Source organism: Pipistrellus kuhlii, unplaced genomic scaffold, assembly GCF_014108245.1.
Source record: "Pipistrellus kuhlii isolate mPipKuh1 unplaced genomic scaffold, mPipKuh1.p scaffold_m20_p_1, whole genome shotgun sequence".
In the NCBI taxonomy this organism is placed as follows: Eukaryota; Metazoa; Chordata; class Mammalia; order Chiroptera; family Vespertilionidae; genus Pipistrellus; species Pipistrellus kuhlii.
Genome location: NW_023425404.1, coordinates 145526578 through 145550903, shown reverse-complemented (window position 1 = coordinate 145550903; position 24326 = coordinate 145526578). Strand labels below are relative to the sequence as shown.

The 24326-nt window shown below is 41.0% G+C and overlaps 1 protein-coding gene across 1 annotated transcript in view; it reads left to right on the top strand.

Annotated features, from left to right (window-relative positions):
* Nucleotides 1-916: 916 nt before the first annotated feature.
* HERC5 (HECT and RLD domain containing E3 ubiquitin protein ligase 5) overlaps nt 917-24326 on the top strand; it is a 43157-nt gene continuing 19747 nt past the window's right edge. Inside the window, exons 1-13 of the mRNA XM_036453539.2 lie at nt 917-1231; nt 3039-3159; nt 3858-3934; nt 7839-8060; nt 9756-9847; nt 10359-10489; nt 10883-11028; nt 12839-12915; nt 13870-13973; nt 15113-15172; nt 17441-17534; nt 20125-20311; nt 22377-22531. Coding sequence (XP_036309432.1) covers nt 940-1231; nt 3039-3159; nt 3858-3934; nt 7839-8060; nt 9756-9847; nt 10359-10489; nt 10883-11028; nt 12839-12915; nt 13870-13973; nt 15113-15172; nt 17441-17534; nt 20125-20311; nt 22377-22531 — 1758 coding nt within the window. The 5' untranslated portion in view covers nt 917-939. The remainder of the gene's footprint in view (nt 1232-3038; nt 3160-3857; nt 3935-7838; nt 8061-9755; nt 9848-10358; nt 10490-10882; nt 11029-12838; nt 12916-13869; nt 13974-15112; nt 15173-17440; nt 17535-20124; nt 20312-22376; nt 22532-24326) is intronic.

The following is a 24326-nucleotide window of genomic DNA, read 5'->3' as shown; positions in this document are numbered from 1 at the left end:
GGGCACGGGGACGGGGAGAAGGAGAGATATCTGTAATACTATCAACAATATATATATATATATATATATATATATATATATATATATATATATATATATATATATATATAAATTTTTTTAAAGCATTATGCAGCCGAAACCATTTTGGGCTCAGAAGGGACGGTGTGCAGGAGGCAGCTGATCGATGTTTCTCTCATCCATGTTTCTGGCTCTTTATCCCTCTCTTCCTCTATGTAAAAAAATCAATAAAAAATATTTTTTAAAAAGCATTATGCAAAATGAAAAGGGGGAAAAAAGAGGAAAGCATAAAGCCTGCCTACGTTTTATTACATGCATAAGGAATTCTAGAAAAGGCAAAAAAAAAAAAAAAACCCACCCAAAAAACCTATATTGCCAGGAGCCGCGTTGGGGCGGGAGGGCTCCGCTGCACAGTTCTCCCTTTCACTTCCATCCCCAATTTTAGTTCTTTCTAACAACACAGCCTGGGAAATGGTGCGCGTCGGGCTGTGCTCAGGCTCCTCCTAGCGAACCCGCAGCGTCTCTCCGAAGGCCGTTTGGTCCAGCCGCCCGGGGACACTCCTCCGTCCCGCTCTCCTCCCTCCACACAGGCCACGCCGCCCCGTGAACCTCGGACATTGCAGAATTCCTTTCAGTTTCCTTTTCTTTTCCGTTTCGATCCTGCGCCCTTAGAAACGCTCCCTTTCGATTCTCCCGCGCCGCGGGCTCCGCCCCCCAGCGGAGCGGAGCTGCGGGCGGCCGCGCTGCAGGGGGCGGGGGCGCCCGGGATCCCCGACGCCGCCCAGCGGCCCGCCCGCCCGCTCCGCCCGCACTTCGCGCTGCGGCTTCTCCGGGGTTTCCCTCTCCCCTCTCTGCTCTCCGCCGGCAGATTTCCTTCTCCACCGACGGTCCGGGCGGCGGACGGAGCCCGGGAAAGCGACGATGGAGCAGAGGCCACCGAGAAAATCGCGGGGCGGCGCGCGCCCGGCATCCCGGCCGCCCGCGAAGTCCAAGCCGCCGGCGCAGCCCCGCGCCCCGGCGCCGCCGCCGCCGCAGGGCCCGGCGCTGTGGTTCTTCCCCGGCGCCCCCGGCCTCTGCGCCGCGCTGACCCCCCGGGCGGAGGCCACGCGCCAGCTGAGCTGCGCGCCGGGGCGCCTGGCGGTGCTGGAGCGCGGCGGCGCCGGCGTGCAGGTGCACCCGCTGCCCGCGGGGAGCGGCGGCGCCAGGAAGCCCAGTGAGTGGGGCCGGGCCACGCCAGCTCGGCCCTCCGGGTCGGGCCCAGTGGGGGAGGGCGGTGGGCAGCCCGTGGACTCGGGCTTCTCGCCGGAGCGGCCCGAGCTGTGGGTGCGCGTTCCTTCTCCAAACGGGGAGGAAGGCTCCAGGGAGGACAGGGGGCCGAGGGAACGCGCCCGGCCCGGGTGGGTTTTGGGATTTCGCGCCCGCGGCAGCGCTCGGCTCCCCGGGATCCTGCGCGCCATGGGCGCCGAGTTGGCGGGGGTCGGGGCGCGCCGGGCCGGCCTCCCCGCCGGTGGGCGCGCGGCGCGAGGGCGCACACGGCGGCGCCCTCCCTGCGGCCGCTCTGCCTCTCCCGTGGGTTCTGGCCCAAGTGTTCCTTTTGCCCCTTTTGGGACCTGGCTGCTCCGGGCTTTTGAACGTTTGGAGAACGCAGCGATCTGGTTCTCGACGGCAGAACCTTAAAGAGTGTCTTTCGGCGGCACGTCCCCGGGGCCATCCCCGCAGAGATCGGGCCCGGTGCGGGGACCCCGATGGTGCAAATGGCCCCACGCCTAACTCTGGAAATGTGGGCTCCTTTGTTGCCTGAAGAGAATGGTCTTCTGGTGTTCGTTTTGCTTTTTTTACCTTGAGCGAGGTGGAACACCATTTTGCATTCTTTTTCTTTTTTTTTTGGTGACCTTTCTGTTCTGATATTTGCCGGGCTTTTTGAACATGGAGCTTTTCTTACTAGTTTGAAAGAGTTGTATGAATGTTGAGTGAGAAGAGTTCTTTGTCCGTCGCATATGCTGTAATATTTTTCTCCACTTGCATTTAAGTTGGTGGTGTTTTATAGTCTGCGTCATCATCCTTATAGAAATGTTAAGCTTTCGTATTTAAAATTACAGTTTTTGATAGGCTTGGCTATCATTTTGATTTAAGAAGTGAAATAGGGGTTTTAGATTTATTTGTTTGTTTTCCACTGAAAGCCCCAAAACAGGTTTTGTTTTATTTTTAAATAACTTTCCCCCCCCCAACTGATTTGAAATGCTGAGTCTCTCAAAATCGTTAGTCTATTAGGTCATTTCTTCTTTATTACCAAACTGTTGTCACTTGTAAAGTGATTTGTGCTTTGATATTTTACATGAGAAGGTACTGTTTTTCCAAAATCTGTATCCTGCTTTAGTTTTTGTGATAAAACTAAATAAGATAAGAGTAAATGGTAACTAGTGAAGAATGTCAAATCTCTTTAACTTTTAGAAAGGGAAAAATAGGCACTAATACTAATAAAAAAAATTTTTAAAGAACATCCTCTTTTAAATATAGTTCCTCAAACACAATATCAAGAATTAGCTTCTCTGTGAAGCAGTCAAGGAGGGTTATTACTGTTATTTGGTTTGGTTTGAAAAGAGTATATCTCAGAATCCACAATATATTTGCTTCTACAATGAGTTATGTTGTCCAAAAATTATTATATTTTCTTATAGACTTTTTCATTGCTGTCACTTCAAAGTTAGCTTTTCTATCGATTTATTAAGCAGGAATCTATTATCAAATCTTAATTCACTGTTTTAAAGGTATATTCAACATAAAACAAAGTACAAATCAGTGCTTTCCCAAATTAAAAAAAAAATTCATTGTCAAGACAACAGTCATTGCTGGTTTGTCATCTTACTTGAATTTTCTTTAAAAACTAGTTTGTGATAAATCAAAGGTTGTCTAGTTGAAAAGTTTTTTTCCGGGTGTTTTACGTGTATTATAATAAAGTCAGTGATAAAAATGGGTAATAATCAGAGTGATGATAGTTCCTGGTTGGATTTGCTCTGCAGAGTGCATTAAGTTAGGAAAAAAAATGAAGATACATTCCGTGGACCAAGGAGCAGAGCACATGCTGATTCTATCCTCAGATGGAAAACCATTTGAGTACAACTATAGCATAGAGCATGAAAGGTAGGGAACTTTTTTCAATTAAAAATTATTTCAATTTTACTTAAAAGGCAATCATAAATTTTGTAGCAAAATATTACTTTATGTGATCCTTGTCCCTGCTTTATATAGTGGCATTTTAAGTAAGCAATGAATTCTGAAATGACCAGTGAATTCCATGAGTAAATTACAAACCAATTTATGTCAATGAGGGTGCACTTATCATGTGTTACTTTGACAGTTAAAGACAATGATCGGTTAGTCTGCCTAGTCCCTAATTGGACTTTCACATTCACTAATTCATAATAATCTTATAAATTAGATTTCTAGAATAAAATCTAATAAACCTAGAATAAAAGTATTCAATCAAAGAAAAATACTTTATCATGGAATGATTTGTGACACTCTCTTAATAGATCATGAGAATTGGAACTTATTTTCATCCTGTATTACTCCTGCATCATAAAATTATTTTGTAAAAGTCTTAGAATCATCTTATTACAATTATATAATACATATTATTTTCCTTTTATTAGTAAACCACTGGTTAAAACATTTTTCTAATTGCACTTTTATAATTTAGATGTACTGAATGTGAAGCAGTAAATTATAATTTTTTTTCTTAAGCTTCACTACTAATTAAATATAGTTAATAATTCTAACATTGATGTTGTGACTTTCATTCATACAGTGATTGGTATAAATATATTTTCTTTCATCAGGCTTCAATGCATCTTACAAGAAAAAACTATAATTCAGATCACATGTGGAGATTATCATTCCCTTGCACTCTCAAAAGGTACTTTTTTTTCTAATGTTAATTGTTTTTTTAGAGGGAGAAAATTTGTGTATATATAGAACTAATAGAATGTGTATGCTTTACTTTGTAACAGGACAAAAATATGGTTTTTAATTTGTTATTGTTCAGAACACTATTCTTAAAGGAGATATAAAAGGAGAGAATTCTTGGACCTATAAAATCTTCAGATTTCCATAATTACAATTCCTACATTTTATTCTGTCAGAAGGCAAAATTAAAACAATTTAGTAATGAGTTTGATGTCCTTTATTCAAGAGGAAAATGATCCATGAATTGGGGAGTAAAATGCTTCACAAGCAATGGATCCTTCCAATGGATTTTGGACAAGAGCAAGTTTTATAGAGAATTAGAAGATCAAACTTGGAAACAGGATGTGATTGCCTGGGGTTGCAAATCTCACATTATTTAGAAATATCAAGGAACAGGGAAATAGCCAGCTTGACTTTATGTTCTAGAACCTTCTTTTTTTTCAGTGCTCTTCCAACGCCCATGGTAAGAGCTCAGAATCTTTGGCTCTGCTTCTGTGGCCAGTTTGATGTGTTTTAACATTATCTTTTGAATTAGGGATTCTCTCTAAAGCTCATTATTTCCTATTTCTTATCAGACACCAAAATGAGTTATTTCCTAAAGAAACTTGACCATGGAGAAATTAGACAGGAGAGTGATAGAACTTCAGAATCGAACATTTTTTTATTAATGTAAAGGATAGATATACACATAAACTGAATGGAAGCTGGGAATCAAGGGAAGTAAATAATCAAGAATTTGACCTGTCCTGAAGGCCCTATGAAAGTTTGAGGGTATGAACTTGTATTGGGAGGGAAAAAGGCCTGATTGTTCTTCATCCATTCATGAGGAATCATGTAATTTTTAATATCCATCATGGTTAGGTTATGAAGACAAGCAGACACACTGCATCTTAGAGAACCCCAGGGTCAAGTGGTTTTTTGGGGGAAGAGATGTTTAGGATTTATGACCGGTAAATACATATAGGAAAAAGGAAAGTTGAGGAAACAAGAAACGGAATTACATGCTCATCATTATATTCCTGGAGGCAGAAAGGCCCCCGATAATTAAGTTTGAAGGAAGTTTTTGCCTCCAGATCTTGCACAGTATATTGCAGGAGTTTTCAGAAGTGTTAATTCTCTGATATATTTTTTCAGACTCCATTAGATATTGTCAACTCCATTAGATAGCATCTAATAACTTTTCTTGAAAAATACATTCAATTAATGGAAGAAGATGCTGGTTCTTTAAAAATATTGTGCTGCAATTGCCAATGTATTTTTAAGTTGTTTATTTAAGACTAGAGGCCCAGTGCATGAAATTTGTGCACTTAGGAGGTGTAGGTGTGTGAGGGGGAAGAGGGGTCCCTCAGCCCGGCCTGTGCCCTCTCGGAGTCTGAGAACCTTTGAGGGATGTCCAATTGATGGCTAGGCCCACTCCCCAAGCGTTCCCTGAGGGCCTAAGCTGGCAGTCGGACATCCTTAGCGTTGGACATCCTTAGCATTGCTGTGGAGGTGGGAAAGGTTCCCGCCACCACCACCACTGTGCTCACCAGCCATGAGCCTGGCCCCCACCAGGGTGCAGCTTCTGCATTGAGCAGGATCAGGCTGAAACAGGTTCTCTGACATGCCCCTATAGATCCTGGATTGTGAGAGAGCATAGCCAGACCAAGGGACCCCACCACTGCACAATTGCTGTGCACGATTGCTGAGCTGGGGAGGGAACGCAGGAGGGCTCCAGGGCATGTCTGAACTGGTCTTGCTCAGTCTCCATTGGCCAGACCCCAGCAGCAAGCTAACCTACCAGTCGGAGTGTCTGCCTCCTGGTGGTCAGTGCAGCAAGCGGTTGAGCGGCCTTAGCATATCATTAGCATATTTCATTTTGATTGGTTGAATGGATGACTGGACACTTAGCATATTAAGGTTTTATTATATAGGATCTTTAGGCATATTAAGGGGGGGAGGGGTACAGAGAGGAAAGAATGGTTTTTATCCAGATGTACAATGTTTTTGTTTTTCATGGACTTATCCTGTGGGTTTTTAAAAATGTTTTTTTAACTTAATTATAGTATGTTCAGGTAACTTCATTCTTGTTTTTGTCGGTTTGGGCTTCTGTAACAAAAATACCACAAATTGGGTGGCTTCAACAACACAAACCTCTCACAGTTCTTGAGGCTGGAAGTCCAGTTCAAGGTGCCAGCAGGTTTGGTGTCCGGAGAGGGAAGGGTAAGAGAGCTCTCTGGGCCCTTCTATAAGGGCACTAATCCCATTCCTGAGGGCTCCACCCTCGTGATTCCCATCATTTTTCACAGGCCCCACTCCTAATATCATCACATGGAGGATTAGGATTTCAGTATATGAATTTGGGCAAGAATATGGTCAGTTCATAACACTACCAACTGTTACTGCTAAAAGGAAGATTCTTCTATTAGGTCTAGTAATAATTAATGTCGTTTTCTAATACTTTTTTAAATCGAATTTATTTAAACAATACAACAAACTTTAATCAACAATATAGTTGCCGTTGTTTTCTACTACTTGTGCCCAACACTCAGGAAGCATTTTAATCCCTCTGTTGTAAAATTCTTGTGATTTTGATGCAAAAAATTCGGTCAATGCATTTTTGAGGCATTCTTCATTATTAAATTTTTTTCCAAGAAGAAAGTTTTGCAAAGAACGAAACAAATGGTAATCAGAAGGGGCAATATCAGGAGAATATGCAGGTTGAGGGAGAACTTCCCATTCCAACTGGTGCAGTTTTTCAGCAGTGATTCTTGCAGTATGCGGTCGTGCGTTATCGTGGTGAAGAATTACGCCCTTCCGATTAATCAGCGCGGGTTCTTTTTCTCTTAAAGCTTGGGCTAACCTTTCCAATTGGGCACTACACACTGCACTTGTAATGGTTTGGTTAGATGGTAAAAGTTCATAATGAAGAATTCCTTTAAATTCCACCAAACACACAACATCACTTTTTTCGCATGCAAGTCAGGTTTTGGCGTGGGCTGCGGAGACTCATTTTTGTCCAACCATTGAGGCTGCCTTTTCAAATTAACATACAGCACCCATTCTTCATCTCCGGTAACAATTTGCTCTAAAAACGGCAAACGGTTTTGATGAGAGAGGAGCGAACTGCAAATTGTGACTCTTTGATTACGGTTGTTGTCGGTCAACTCATGAGGAACCCATTTTCCAAACTTTTGGACTTTGCCAAGTGCACGCAATTGATTGGACATTGTTTTTTGTGAACAATTTAAAGTTGTCGCAAGCTCTTGTTGGGTAATTTGAGGATTTTGCACCAAAAGAGCTTGAAGAGCTTCTTGATCAAAATTGGACACACGGCCTCGACCACTCTTGTCATCTAACGAAAAATTTCCCTCGCGAAATTTCTCAAACCAACGCTGGCATTTTCTGGCGCTAACTGCATCTTGACCAAGAGCACTACAGATGTTTTTTGCAGCCTCACTTGCTTTTCTTCCTAATTGGAAGTCGTAAAGCATGCAGTGCCGAATATGCTCTTCATCCGCCATCTTCTTAGCCCTAGTTTTGCAACAAAAACCAAACCAAACACAAACTTTTTCAAGCAAAACTTGTTAATTGCACTTCACACGTTCTGTAGATACCACGTGTTTGAAGGTTATGTCAATACAAGTCAACGCCAAGCAAGATTTTAAACGAATGTTAAAAACGACATTAATTATTACTAGACCCGATAGTTTTTTTTTTTTTATTCAGACATATGGGATCTGAGAAGTCCTGTCCGTTTAAATGTAAGCGACGGTGATAGTATAATATGGATTGCACAGATAATGCCGTAGGGTGATGTCTGCTGCCTTTTAAACTCAGTAAAACGAAACGGCGTTTTCTCTGTTTGTGTCCAGGTGGCGAGCTTTTTGCCTGGGGGCAGAACTCAGCCGGCCAGCTTGGACTTGGGAGGGCACTTGACTCCACCCCCACGCCACAGCTAGTGGAGCAGCTCTCGGGAATCCCCTTGGCTCAGATTTCTGCAGGAGAAGCCCACAGCGTGGCCTTATCCATGTCTGGGAACGTTTACTCATGGGGAAGAAATGATTTCGGACAACTAGGCCTGGGCCACACGGACAGTACGGAAACACACTTGGAAATTCGTATTATTATTATTATTATTATTATTTTTTAAATATATTTTATTGATTTTTCACAGAGAGGAAGAGAGAGGGATAGAGAGTTAGAAACATCAATGAGAGAGAATCATCGATCAGCTGCCTCTTGCACACTCCCTACTGGGGATGTGCCCGCAACCAAGGTAAGGTACATGGCCTTGACCGGAATCGAACCCGGGACCTTTCAGTCCGCAGGCCGACGCTCTATCCACTGAGCCAAACCGGCCTCGGTGGAAATTCGTATCATCAGCAGATATATTTGTTAGATGCGTGATGAAATTAGCACAGACCTCCCTTTTTAAAATGGTTCACGTCCTTACTTTTCTTACCACTGTTCTTCCTGGTCATCGCTCTGTCTTCAGGACAGAGTCGGTTTAAAAGTCACGCATAGGGTGGACGTCCTGGCTATAATGGAGACACATGTCAGGGCCATGTGGAAAAGGGAAAGGACTATCAGACTGGGGATTGGAACACCTGGATTATGATTCCCACCTCACAGTTAACAACAGCAGGGCCTCACCCAATCCTTAGCCAGCTTTTCTCTAGGCCTTGTCTTCCCTTCCTGTCAGGTGCTGAGCTTGGATGAAATGATCTTCAAACTCCATGTGCACTGAAGTATCTGTTAACATAATTATATTATGACAAAAGGGTACTAACACTCTATCTTAGGAACTGATCCTAATCATGTTCTAAAAACTATTAATTACATATGTACATACACACATGCGTGTGTGCACTGTAAAACATGTACAGTAATTCCCACAAAGCAGATGGCAGAATTTCTTATTGACCCAAACACCTTGTTAGAGTTTTCAGGGGTAGCAGAATCCATTAATTTAACCTGGACTAATTGCAGGATAGCTGATATCTCCCAATTCCCATGTTACTATTCACGTTACCTCCTGAGTTACTGGTCAAACACAGCATTTCTCCTTGACATAGTCCCATGCTAATTCCTCAGGAGAACCTGTAAGTCAAAGTTAGAAAAATATTCAAAGGAGGCAAAGAAATAAAGGGCAGTTAAACTTTTTTTGCTGAATCTCTTAAGTGATTTGATAAGAAAATGATCATGAAATAAAGGAGAGAGAGAGTGAGATAAGGACACTAGTAGAGAACTGAAAAGAAAATGTTTATTTTATTATTTTTTAATATATTTTATTGATTTTTTTTACAGAGAGGGAGAGAGATAGAGAGCCAGAAACATCAATGAGAGAGATGTTCTGCCTCCTGCACACCCTCGACTGGGGCTGTGCCCGCATCCAACATACATGCCCTTGACCAGAATCGAACCTGGGACCCTTCAGTCCACAGGCATCCACAGAGCTATACCGGTTTCGGCAGAAAATGTTTATTAAAAAGTATCATTCTCAATGGGAATTGGAGATGTCAGATATCCTGCAATTAGTCCGGGTTAAAAAGAGGATAGGCCTGGGCAGTGGCTTGATATTTTCACAGGGGAGTCCTTTGACCATTGCCCCACGCCCACCTTTAAGCCTAAACACACCAACATAGAGCCTATCTGGTCAGAATGTGCTGGGGATTGTTGTAGCCTGAGAGGAAGGAAGTAGTCCAGGTGTTTTTGCCAGTTGCACAGAAGTCTAGTGTGAAATTCAGCCTTTCCTCTTGGTCACTTCAACTGTTCTTTCCCTCGGATAGATGAAGAGTTCCCTTCCCTGATTGAAGCACTGGACAGCCAGAAAGTTGAATTCCTTGCTTGCGGTGGCTCTCACACCGCCCTGCTCACAAAGGTGCGTGTCCTTTGTCTCCTTGACTGTCATTTCGGAAGAACACTTGGCAGCGGGGAAAACGGGAGGACACCGAGGGGTGGGCGGTTTGTGTTTCCCCGGGAAGAAAGGTCATCATTCCCCACAAACGGGATGGCTTCCTGAAGATTGTGGGTTTTGCTTGGACTGCTTTTCTTTTCTTGTTTTGTTTTGTTTTGAATACTACCCTCAATATTTTTTCCCATTGATTTTTAGGATGGAGGGAGGGGAGAGAGAGAGAAATTGATGTGAGGGAGACACATTGGTTGGTTGCCTCCCGCACATGCCCCTATCGGGGTGGAGACTGATCCAGGTACATGCCTTTGATCAGACTCAAACCTTTCAGTGAGCAAGTTGAGACTCTTAACCATTTAGCACCCTGGCCAGGCCTGACAGTACTTTTTAATTATCCACCGACGGTGCTTTTGCAACTTCTGTGAATACAACTTCTGCGTCGCCTTTCTCTGGAATCTGCTAAGAAGTTCCCTTTCCTTAGGATGGGCTCCTGTTTACTTTTGGTGCTGGAAAGCACGGGCAGCTTGGTCACAGTTCCGCACAGAACGAGCTGAAGCCCTGCTTGGTGACTGAGCTCGCTGGGAAGAGAGTAACTCGGGTAGCCTGTGGAAGGTGAGTTGTAAAGTGTGAATGGAAGTTGATAAAATCGACGCAATGAGTGCAGGTAGGTAAGAGTTATTAAATTTCCATCAGTTTCATTGATTGAGATAAAAGTATGAAACGTTTTCAAATGGAGATGCTTAATTTACATTACTAGATCATCATAATTTTTTTTTTCTTAGTTCCTGGTGCAGGGAGCACCCCTCACCACGGTGCAGCATCACGGCCTTGCGTGATCTCCGCCACACATGCGTGATTTCATTTCCAGGTGGCTGACTTCATGCACTGGTGGTTGGTTAGCTAGTTTCGCTCCCTAGTGGCCTAATTTTGACAGTTTGCTGCCTTGCTGGGAACTCTCACTGCGAATCATTGAAGACTGACCGTGTGTGTGTTTTTATTTAACAGGCAGCACACCCTTGCCTTCGTGTCTGATTTGGGGAAGGTCTTTTCTTTCGGTTCTGGGAAAGAAGGACAACTGGGAAACGGTGGAACACACGATCAGCTGATACCACTTCCCATAAAATTGCTATCGAATGAAGAACTCAAATTTGGTAAATTCTGCAGGAGCACGGGGTTTGGTGTAAATACTTTTTGTCGGGAAACCGTATTGTGGCAAGAAAAAAAGTGTATGACTGAAGGGAGTTTCTCTAAACATTGGTTCTATTGTGTACTTACAAACAATTCAAAACATCCAGTCTGATTTATCAAGTCAAGTTAGTCATTAGTTTTCTCTTACCTCTTCAGATTAAGATAAATGTGGACTTAAAATGATACACCCTAAAATAGACTCTGTGGATTCAGAAGCATATGCAGCCTCTGAATTCCAGTTTGCAAGGGGCCTATTCATTTCATGGTGTTTGGATTTCTTACCTGGTTAAGTAATCACGTAAAATCCTCAGAACGAGAGCAGCTGGCATATACTAGGTGACTGTGCTGAACACTTCGTATGTGCTATCTAATCTATCCTTACGCAGTTCAGGGAGAGGGGTACTCCGAGTTGCATTTTACTGGAGGGGCAGAGACAGGGAGTGAAGGGCTAGCCAGGGCTCGTGGCCGGTAAGTGGTTCTGCTGGATTTGAACTGTGTCCCGTGCAATCCGAGAGCCTGAGCTCTGAAGCCCTCTGCTCTGGAAGTACCTCGGAGCACGTCAGTTACTGTTCTGAGAGGTTAGTGGTGGCCTGAAGTACTAGGATTCTCTCAGTTCTCCTGGGAAAATGGACAGTAGGGTTATTTTCTTAAGCAGTTCATATGCTTGATTTCTTCTAACCACTTACATAGACTTTTGAAATATTTATTTACATTCCTCACAGCCAATAGTTATTGGTCAAATCTTGAGTTTTGTAGTTTTTAGTAATAGGAGCCAAATTACACCAAGGGACAGTTAACTAATCAAATATTTGACTGTGAAATATACAGTGAGTGGCCAGATTATTATGATCTCTGAACACATAATTGTGGGATTCCTTAACACGACCTGCGTGGTTCAGGGCTTCACTCAGAGTCCAGTTTCTGGAGAAGGCCACACACAAAGTGAAGAAAGACTGGAAAAAAGTTAATTTGGGAAAATGGGGGGCCAGGCGGGAGTCCACCTCTAGGGGGAGGACTACCCCTGCTCTGGCCTTTTGCCATCCCTTTTATTGAGGTTCTGAGATAAAGACATCCTTTAGGCAGGAAATTCCAACAACAGAAAATCAACAAGAGTTTACATGGGATTAACAAATTAAAGTTGCTTCAACTACCTCTATCTCAACTAAACAATGAGTTGATAGCTCTGACCATTCAGAGCCATTAAGGTTGGCCAGCTCATTTTACATTTTACTACCAGTGACAATGTTCGGTTTCCTGCACATAATAATCTGGCCACTCCTGTGAGTGTGTGTGTGTGTGTGTGTGTGTGTGTGTGTGTGTGTGTGTATTAGAGGCCTGTTGTATGAATTTGTGCATGGGTGGGGTCAGGCCAGCCTGCCCATAGGGGGACATGGGCAGTTGACCGAACTGCCTGCTGGTAGAACTCCTGGTCCAGGGGACAATTTGCATATTAGCTTTTTATTATATAGGATATACACTGAGTAGTCATATTATTATGTATTCAGAGATCATAATACTCTGGCCACTCATGTGCATTCACATTAATTCTGTACATTAAACTGATACCACATATCAACCTTGTGAATGACCTGTTTGCCAACTAGACTTCACCCTGAAGTAGATAAATATTTCTGCTTTATGGGTGGGAAATATGCTGAGTCTTTGTCTGGCAGAAAGCTAAAAGGACTTAAGTTTTAAAAGAATCTGAAATTAAAATGAGAGTGCATGTTTGTACCAAATTTTCAACTCTTACTTTCTGTATATCCCTTTCAGAAAGCCGTACCTCAGAAAATGAGTTAATAATAATTGCTGGAGGAAATCAAAGTGTTTTGCTCTGGATGAAAAAAGAGGTAAAAATAGATCCCTAGATGTTCTATAACTTGGTATTTTAAGCAAAACAGACAGTTCCAGAATCCAAGTTTGGTGAATTCCAAAATCATCGGGTGACGAGGCTAACTTTTGGGATTTGGTCAGACATTGATGCATTTTTGTCTAAGCTACATAGATGTGTACCCACAGAGATCAGAATTGTCCCTGGTGACTATTGAATCAGAGAGATTTTCTTAGATTCTTCTTATCTTTTGGGGGGCCCCTGCCAATGGCCTTTGGTCAGTATCCTAGACCCGTGGTCGGCAAACTGCAGCTCGAGAACCACATGCGGCTCTTTGGCCCCTTGAGTGTGGCTCTTCCACAAAATACCACGGCCTGGGCGAGTCTGTTTTGAAGAAGTGGCATTAGAAGAAGTTTAAGTTTAAAAAATGTGTCTCTCAAAAGAAATTTCAGTCGTTGTGTTGATATCTTAATATTTGGCTCTGTTGACTAATGAGTTTGCCGACCACTGTCCTAGGAGCCAGTGGTTGACTTTCTAATGTAGTTCTGCCGGCCAGTACTAACACAGATCTGAGATTCATACGCTTATGATTAAGTCCTTGCCCTACTTCACCGAGGCAAATCAAGTTCCCCCCACTTCCACACACAGTCTTTAGGATGTTGCCTTCCCCTCCCAGCTGTGTGATGGTGTTCAGTTTAATCCAATCGCCCCTTTGTAAAGTGCTGAGTGTTGGGGCACTCAGAGATATTTACTTTGGGTCTACATTTGCATTGAAATTGGCGATCAGGAAATGATTAATTACTTCTTGCTAGAATCTAACTTTATCATTGCCCAGATCTCTTGTCTTTAAAAATCTGTTTTACCCTTCATCCTTAGCATATGCCTGAAAGTTGGATATTTATTTCTGTTGTGTCTAAATTGTTATATTTCTTTCTTTTTTTTTCTTTTTTTTTTTTTTTTGGTTTGTTTACAGAATTCATACGTTAATCTGAAAAGGAAAATTCCTACATTGAATGAAGGGACTGTGATGAGATGGATTGCTGATGTGGGGACGAAGCAGTGGCAAAATACAAAAAGGTATACTCCATGTGTCTGACTGTCTGCTTATGCAAGGCTCCAAAGCTCTGTTCTGTCCCCCATTAGTTCTGCACAGTACGGAGATGTAAGGTTCTGTGGTCTACTGGCCAGAGATTGCCAGAGCTCATTGTTTAAGAGGGATGATAAGTACAACATTCATAAGGGAGACCTAGGAAACAGTTGATATTGCAGCTGGAGTCCCAAGGAAGTCTGAGGGCAGAATTTCCTGTTAAGGCCTTAAATGAACCCTTTTCTGTTAAGGCCTTCAACTGATTAGACGAGGCCCACCCATATTATGGAGAATAATCTGCTTTACTCAAAGTCTGCTGACTTAAGTGTACTCTCTTCTAATACTTTTATAGCAACATCTAGGTTAATGTTTGACCAAAAATCTGGATACCATTGCCTAGCCAATTATTATTATTATTATTGTACTGTGATTGAAATATATAATAATCATCACAACTAGCATGGAATCTCCATGAAGGCAGCTTTCTTTACTGCAGAACTTCTCTGAGGTTTTGACATGTTTGTGTCTATTTTGACTCTCTGAGCAGGAAATATAGTCCACAGATTCCCAACCCTATTTGAGCTTAGAACCACTTGTTTGTGGACCTCCTCATCACAGCTGAACAACTTCTACCATCTATAAAGACTATACTCATATTTACAGGAAGTCTGTTTATTGTTTTTTTGGGTTTTTTTTTTAGGTATGGCTTTCTAATTCTAGAAAGTAGTTATTTAAAAAATTTACAAAGATGGAACTGAGCATACTCCCCTGACCTCAGTTAATTTCTGGTAGTTTTTTGGTTTACACTTCAGTGGAACAGAAATACATAGGGCTGGGAAAAGCTGGGTGGGATCAGAGTGTTTAATTTGTCAGAGAAAATACTGACCCTACGTCAAGCCTTTTCCACTTTCCCCGTGGCTTCTCTGAGTACATATCCTTTGATTGCCCATGTTTGCCACTGAACATTTGAGATTTAGCAAATGGAATAAACTTTTATAGATACCCAAGGCAATAGCAAACTCGATGGAGATGGAGAGGATTGAAGGACAATTATGAGATGTTTTATTTATCATGCTGTCAGAAGGCGTATTCATGATTTGTTTTAACCACCATCTTATTCCTAACATAGGGAAATCAGAGAGATATTTTCATCTCCTGCTTGTCTGACTGGAAGTTTTGTAAGGGAAAGGTAATATATATATTAAATTTATAAAGTTCTGTTAAAAAATACTGTATACAGGTGGTGACTATTATTCTTTATTTTATATTTGAAAGTTGCTAAAAGAGATCTTAAAAATTACGACAAAAAATTGTAATTGTGATGATCATTTTGTAATATATACCTATACTGACTCCTTGTGTCACACCTGAAACTAATATAATGTTATATGTTTATTATATCTCAATTTAAAAAATACTTTAAAAGATTATAAAGTACTGGTTTGAGTACTTTAATTAGCTATGTGTTTATCTCTTTAGAAATTATTTTTTATAAATACATATATTATTGCTATAGAAAATGTCAAAAATACAGATACACAACAACAAAATGAAAATCATCCATTAGAGAACAGTTAGCAGTTGTGTATTTTTTTTCTATGTAAATATATTCTTTTACCAAAAAATGGGATTATATGTTGCTTTAGTATACATTACTTTACACTTAATATATTTGTCTGTTTTTCACTTTGCTCAGTTTCCATATTCATATTTTTTATAATTTAATTTTAATGGCTGCATGGTATTCCTTGGGAAGGGCATACCCTGCCTTAGTGGTCGGCAAACTCATTAGTCAACAGAGCCAAATATCAACAGTACAACGATTGAAATTTCTTTTGAGAGCCAAAATTTTTAAACTTAAACTTCTTCTAACGCCATTTCTTCAAAATAGACTTGTCCAGGCCGTGGTATTTTGTGGAAGAGCCACACTCAAGGGGCCAAAGAGCCGCATGTGGCTCTCAAGCCACAGTTTGCCGACCATGGCTTTAACTTATGTAAAATATTAATATTAATATTATTTCTTGTAAGATATTAAGATTACTTTGAATTTCTAAATAGTATGAAGGAAAAACTTTATACTTTTTCTAAATATTTGTATAATTTTTATTTGAAAGAATATTTTCAGACACTAAAAATATGTGTTGTTTTACAAAGACTATGTCTGTTTTTAGACAGTGACTAATTCAGTTCTACAAATGCAATTCATAGCTTAAAATCACATTATTATAGTTCATTAGAACACTAACAATTTACTGCGCTGAACCCTCTTTGTTTTTGGTCCCCACTTTCACTTCATGTAACTCAGAGAAATTGCCCTTTTTTGGCTTTTTTTTTTTTTTTTTTTAATCCTCATCTGAGGATATTGATTTCTAGAGAAAGTAGAAAAAGGGAGGAGGGGGAGAGAGAGAAAGAGAAACATCAGCATGAGAGAGACACGTCAATCGGTTGCCTTCCACACACACCCCTACTGTGGCTGGGGAACCTGCAACCCAGGTACATGCCTTTGACTGGGGCCAACATTCTAACCACTGAGTTAGACTGGCCAGGGCTCTGGCTGTTTTTTTAATGGAAAATAAATATTTATTGATTATCCATTTGAGATAAGACAATATCTGAGTTAAAGTCAGACTGCATATATTGTTAATTCAGCCTTAATATGTTTGACATTTTAGAAATCATATGTTGTCAAATATCTACACTAATAAAAGAGGAAGATGCAAATTGACCGTACCTTTGCAAGGCCCACCAGCTAATCAGGAGTGACTATGCAAATTAACCTAACAAAGATGGTGGGTTAATTTGCATGCACGGGCACCAAGCAGCCCGGGACACTTGCCAGGGCATAACACAGGTGTTCCTCACGGCCCCAGCTGCTTCAGGTCTCTGGACAGCGTAGGAAGGTGTAGAGGCAGCTCCGGGCTGGAGTGAAGGTGGTGCCAGCAGCCAGGGGAAGGAAGGCCCATTCTTACACGAATCTTCGTGCCTCGGGCTTCTAATGTATACACTATGTTTGTTGTTAGTCCTCACGTGAGGATATATTTTCCATTTATTTTTTTAGAGAGAGTATAATGGAGGGGGAGAGACAGAGAAAGAGATCAATGTGCAAGACACATCGATTGGTTGCCTCCTGCACATGCCCCGACTGGGTGGGGAATGAGCCTGCAACCCAGGAATGTGCCTTTGACCAGAATTAAACCTATGACCCTTCTTCCTCAGCCAACATTCTAATCACTGTGCAAACCAGTTAGGACATCAGCTGTGTTTTTAATTGCATTCAGCCAAATTATTATATTGGATAGTTATTGTAAAGTTGAAGAAAATATAAAATTTTATTGGAATGAAAGCAAGCTTTAGAAAAAAGCCTTTCATCTGAATAGATAATCTAACCAATATTTAATTTTGAATTGAAACTTTTTCATTTACTCATCACTTTTTAAAATGTATCTTTCCTCCACAGAACAGCTGCAAACACCGTGTTGACTCATTTGGACTTACCTAAAGCAAGACGCATCTTTAAAGAGTTAACCCAGAAAGACTGGATCACTAACATGGTGGTATTCTTCAGATTGTTTGGAAAAGGGAAATCACTGACATATTTTTTATGAGAACTCAAAATTTCTGAAGGAATATTTTGTTTTGGGAGATTCTCCAAGACCCTGTTGTATATCCAGATTAAACTCAAATAGCATTCAGGTGTTTGCCCATACAGGACAAATAGTAGTCACACAGGTTAAAAATAGTCTAAATAGTCACAGAAGAAAGATGATATTCTCTCTCTCTCTCTCTCTCTCTCTCTCTCTCTCTCTCAGCTTTAGGAAGATGATTAAAGGAATTGTTGAGATTGGCACACTAGAGTATTTTAAACATAAGTATAGAAATGAGCAGACTTTTTCTGACATGAACCTCCCCTTCACCAAAGACTTGCAGGATTCTTCCTCTCTGTTTTGTTCCATTGCACTTCCTTTTCTGTGGGTTCTATAATATTTTCGTTATTTTTGAGATTGGTTGTTTCAGCGCTGTCACTACTGTCTTTAGGTTTCCCACTTGCAGATCATGCAAACATACTTGCGTTACTGAATTAGCCCTTATTAATTAATTTCCCTGTACTGTTGTGCTGGTTGATATAGAGGTGGTCCTTGCTAAGTTCTCTCAATGTGTTTCTTTCTGTGTCTCACTCTGGTTCCTCTTTCTTTCTCCCTCCTTCACTGCTTTTCTTTTTGCCTTCCTCTTCCTCTCCCCCCTTACCTTCTCACTCTACCTCCCCTCATTTCTCTCTTCTCCCCCCTCCCCCCTCCATTGCAGTAGTTCCAGGTGGAGATGTGGCTAGCAGTGAGCAGAGAGATAGGAAGTATGTATGCTGTTGAAATGTCGTTAAATAGAGTGGTCACTATAAGTAACTCCAGAGATTGAACCACATGGTAGCAGCCCAGTATGTTTTGATGTAAAAAAAGAACATTTTAAAAATGTGTACATTTAGAGATACTATTAGCTAGTGTGATAATTTAGTGATTAAGAAAGAACCAGGTCTTTGGCTGAAACCGGTTTGGCTCAGTGGATAGAGCATCAGCCTGCGGACTGAAGGGTCCCGGGTTTGATTCCGGTCAAGGGCATGTACCTTGGTTGCGGGCACATCCCCAGTCAGGGGTGTGCAAGAGGCAGCTGATCGATGATTCTCTGTCATCGATATTTCTAGCTTTCTATTCCTCTCTCTTCCTCTCTGTGAAAACTCAATAAAATATATTTTTAAAAAAGAAGAAAACTAGGTCTTTGGAGTCTGAAAGATTTAAGAGAGATTCCCATTTAACTATGACCTTGAGCAAGTTAACTTCTCTGAAGTACAGATTTCTCATCTACAAAATGGGGTTAATATCTATGTTATTGTATATTATAGAAAAACCATAAGGATTAAATGACCTATCTAACATATGCAAATCTTATAGCACCTGACAAATAGATACTCCATCAATACTAGCTTATCTTTTTAGTGGATTTTTGAAACAAATTATTTTTATTATCTGAGCATACATGACCAATAAAAATTCAGAATCGCATTTGAATTTTTCCTGAACACTTGCATTCTGGTTGGGGAAACTAAGGAGATTGGAAGGACTAGGAAGTAGAGTTTCTGGTGGGGAAAGTTGGTGATGAGGTCCTGTAGAAAGATAATAGGAAACAATTTTTGTTGTGGCACTGTTACTTTTTTTTTGTTTGGGGTTTTATTTTTGTTTTACTTTTTTCTAGCACATTCTCCTTTTTTTTTTTTTTTAATATATTTTATTGATTTTTTACAGAGAGGAAGGGAGAGAGATAGAAAGCTAGAAACGTCGATGACAGAGAAGCATCGACTAGCTGCCTCTTGCACACCCCCTACCGGGGATGTGCCTGCAACCAATGTACATGCCCTTGACCGGAATCGAACCTGGGACCTTTCAGTCCGCAGACAGATGCTCTACCACTGAGCCAAACCAATTTCGGCACATTCTCCTTTAAAAAAAAAAAAATGAGGTTTCAAAAATGAGGGTGCAATGTAGCCTTTATTGTGAGAGTTCTGAATCTACTCTCTGCCTGTTAGTTCTGAATCCACTTTCTCCAGTATAACTCTTTTTTTATACGTATATATTTTTATTGATTTTTTTTTTTTTTTTACAGAAAGTGAGGGAGATAAGAGAGTTAGAAACATCAATGAGAGATAAAGATTGATCAGTTGCCTTCTGCTCACCCCTTGGGGTGAGCAGAAGGCAACTGATCAATCTTTATATCTTATCAATCAAGGTACATGCTCTTGACCAGAATCGAACCTGGGACTCTTCAGTCCCCAGGCCGACACTCTATCCAGTGAGCCAAACCAGCTAGGGCTCCAGGATAACTCTTATAAATATGATTCCTTTTTTGTCTCCTTCATTCACCCTCAGTAAGTGAATGGAGACAATACTTGTCACATATCCATACGTCAGGCCTCGGTAAGATGGGATATAAGCATAGGTGTTAGAAAAGCTAAATTATTATTCCAATCTCACGGCGCAGTGACACCTCAGGTCCTACACTCTATTTACAACCAGTTGTGCCCAATGCCTCCTAGGTTTTATTTTTTTCCTACTGTGTTTTGAGTGCCTTCTCCCTGTTCATTTTTTTTTACTGCAGATAACCACATGTCTCAGGGATATTCTTAAAAATCTTCCATTTCCTTCTCCCCACCGAGAAGCTTTAGAAGTATTCTTCCTTCTCCCAGAATTTCCCATGATGCATGATTTCAACAACTGGGAGAGCCTGGTGGTTCCGTTTGCAGAGGCTGTTTATAAGATGAATGACAAATCTTCAGAGGCTCTGGGTAAGATTGATGGTTTACATGTGAAAGTGCTTCACCATTCCCTCAAGGAAAGATGTACCGTGTAAAGTTATAGCAACACTTAGCTAGAGAAATGGAAACACATTCATGTTTTTTAATCTCATGTTCTTAGTGTATTCTGAAGACACTGTAGTAATTACTCTGGATATCCAAAATAGAGTGTTCCAGAACCTGTTTAGAATTCTTATCATGACCTATGTGTGGCTTGGTCATGAGGTTTTTTGTTCCCAACTTTTCATGATGAAAAATTTCACACACAGAAGTTAAAGGAATAGTACAGTGAGTATATGCCCTCTACCTGAGAGTCAGCAACAGTTAACATGTTGTGCTTCCTCTCTCTTGAAGTACAGATTACATTTTATTTTTGCTGAATTATTTGAAAGTAAGTTGGGGATATTATGACACTTCACCTATAATATTTAATCATGCATCACATAACAATATATAGTCTACATGACATCATTATCACCTAATAAAATTAGCCATCCTATATAATAAAACCCTAATATGCAAATCAACAAAATGTGGAATGACTGGTCGCTATGATGTACACTGACCACCAGGAGGCAGACGCTCAACTTTGGGGCTGCCCCCTGGTGGTCAGTGTGCTCCCATGGGAAACACGGCTCAGCCAGAAGCCTGGCTCACCGCTTAGCAAGCACGGGAGCCTCTCCCATCTCTGTTGCAGGCAGACAGTAAGGAATGGGGGGTCCCGGACTGCGAGAGAGCACAGGCCAGGCTGAGGAACCCCTCCCTCCACTCCCAGTGCATGAGTCTCGTGCACCAGGCCTCTAGTAATGTCATACTAAGTGTCTAATATCCTGGTCATATTCACATTTTGCAAAAGTTTATGGACTGCTTTTTTAAAAAATCTAGGTCAGTTGTCCTGGAGAATGTCCCAGCTCTAGAGTTGTCTGATTGTTTCCTCCTTCCCTGCATCTCCAGTTCTAGGGGCTTAATCAGATTTAATGGGGCTTATTTTTTACATAATCAGCCCAAGAAAGTCCAGTCTTTCTTACATCTTATTAAATCTAGATAACATTGTAAGTGATGAAAAGCTGTCTAAACATTTTGTTTATTATTTTTTACAATGCTAAAAGGTGTTATTTAAGAGTAAGAAACTTGCCATAGCCAGTTTGGCTCAGTAGATAGAGCATCGGCCTGTGGACACTCAAGGGTCTCAGGTTCAATTCCGGTCAAGGGCCTGTACCTTGGTTGTAGGCACATCCCCAGTAGGAGATGTGCAGGAGGCAGCTGATAGATGTTCCTCTCTCATTGATGTTTCTAGCTCTCTATCCCAATAAAATATATTTTTTAAAAAGCGTTGAAAACTCATGCTGTGAGCACAAAAAGAAGAACCGTGCAGTCACGAGTAGTTCTTAATCTAGTTTTCCATACAGTACGTTCCTCAATATGGAATAAAATGTAAGTAATTTAATGTCTCTTTTTTCACAGATTAATATCAAGATTGAAATCCTGTGGTTGTCAAGGAATTTTTTTTTAGGACATTAAATTCTGAACTTTTTTTCTTTTTCTTTTTTTTTTTTTTAAGTTTGAGCATAGACTTTTAAAAAATATATTTTTATTGATTTCAAGGAGGAAAGGAGAGGGAGAAAGAGATAGAAACATCAATGATGAGAGAGAATCATTGAGCGGCTGCCTCCTGCACACCCCTACTGGGGATCAAACCCACAACCTGGACATGTGCCCTAGACCGGAACCGAACCCGGGACCCTTCAGTCCATTGGCTGACACTCTATCCATTGAACCAGACAAGCTAGGGCAAATTCTGAACTTTTAATCGCAATCGTATTTTTTGAAAATTTTATTACAAATGTGTTCTATTATGACATATAGAAAATATTGTATCAGGTTTTTTTAATTCTTTATTGCTTAAAGTATCACATATATTACTACATATGTCTCCTTTTTTCCCCATTGACCTCTTCCCGGCCACCCCCACCCTATCTATCAGTCTTGGAAAATATGGACCTTTAAGAATCTCAGAGAAATCATGTTAACATTTATTTACCTTTGTATCGCTCAGAGGAATATTGGGCATCTCTGCACAAATCCGCTTTCACGGAGCTGGTCCAGATGTTTAAAAGAGCCATCACTGCTCAACTGCGTTACTGGGCCGAAAACGCTGAGAGTAACTGTCACATTAAAATTCTCCTAGAAGTGCTGAAAAAGCTGCACAGGGTAAGGGTTTCTCCTGGCCTGAATCTTAAGCAGGCTTGGGAAACATGTTTATATTGCTATTTTTTAAATTCTGTTTTTGTGTGAATTAAGCCATGCATATAAAAGAGTTTATATAAAGCTATGAACAATTTGAAGAAAGCTAATAAAACAGGGCAACTACTGCCCATGTTGGGAAAGAAAGTATTTCCAGTACTTTTGAAATGCCTGTGCATTTTTCTCTCAGATTGCATCCCCTCACCCCTTGGAGGTAGCCATGATCCCGGGTTTTGGCTTCATCGTTCCTTTACTCTTGTTTATTGTTTTACAGTGATAGATAGATAGATAGATAGATAGATAGATAGATAGATGGATGATGGATGAAACACTTAAATTTTGCTGTTTTTGAAATTTACATGAGTAGAATACATGTGTCTCATACATTTGTTATACAAATTCTTCCAGATTAGTACCTATGGCTGTATTCATTTTCACTTTTACATCATAATCTATTCTGTGAATGTACCATAATTATCCATTCCAATACTGATGGATATATGTGCTGTTTGCAGTTCTTTTTGAGGGGGAAGAGTTCTCTATGAGGAAACCTGCTGCTATAAACATTCCTGGACGTATGTTTTGGTGTTCATGTATCAAGAGTTGTTTTTTAGCCCTAACCAGTTTGGCTCAGTGGATAGGGCATCGGCCTTCGGACTGAGGGGTCCCAGGTTCGATTCTGGTCAAGGGCATGTACCTTGGTTGCAGGCACATCCCCAGTAAGGGGTGTGCAGGAAGCAGCTGATTGGTGTTTCTCTCTCATTGATGTTTCTAACTCTCTCCCTCTCCCTTCCTCTCTGTAAAAAATCAGTGAAGTATATATTTTTAAAAAGAGTTGTTTTTTAGTTTCCATACCTGATTCCGGAAGTGATATATTGTAGGATATGTGTGTTTTTCTTTACATAGCCATAGACCTCCTCAGCTTCGATTGGTCATTGAGTCCAGGACTCTGCCCATCCAGGTCAAATACTGGTGGTCACTCATGTCCAAAGCATCTAATGTTATCAGTGTCTTCACTTTTGATGTTAGCACTGATCCACCGTGTTCATAGGTACTTCATAATGTCCCCTGGTCATGTGGGGATAGAATACTGAAAATTCTCCCATAGGTCAGAAGGAAACGTTCTATATAGCCTTGCCAGAGGAAACATGTATAAATGGTATATTATTAATCGCTGAAGAACATGACATGCATTTATTGGGCCCCTGAGTACTTTGGATTTATATTACACTATATTTTTCTTTGGACTTTAAAACTTTTTTCCCCCTATGAATTAAAAGTATCTAGAAGTTTCCAGGCAGGCATGGCTCAGTTGAGCACTGACCAGGAGGTCACAGTCGATTCCCAGTCAAGGCACACGCCTGAGTTGTGGACTCAGTCCCCAGAGGGGGCATGAAGGAGGAACCAATCAATGATTCTCAAACCATTGATGTTTCTATCTCTCCCTCTCCTTTCCTCTCTGAAATAAAAAAATATATATTTTAAAAATGAGTAAAAGTAACTAAAAATTTATCATCTTAATCAATTTCTACTATTAAATGTTAGACTTTTTATTATCTTTATCGTTAAGATTATTACAGATGTCCCTTTTTCCCCCCCATAGCTTCCCTCCACCCAGTTCCCACCTCACTCCAGGCCCTCACCACCCCACTATCTGTGTCTATAGATACTGTATACATGCATATAAGATTTTTGTCCAATCTCTTCCTGCACCCCACACACTCCTTTCCCCCTGAGAATCGTCAGTCTGCTTCATTTCCAT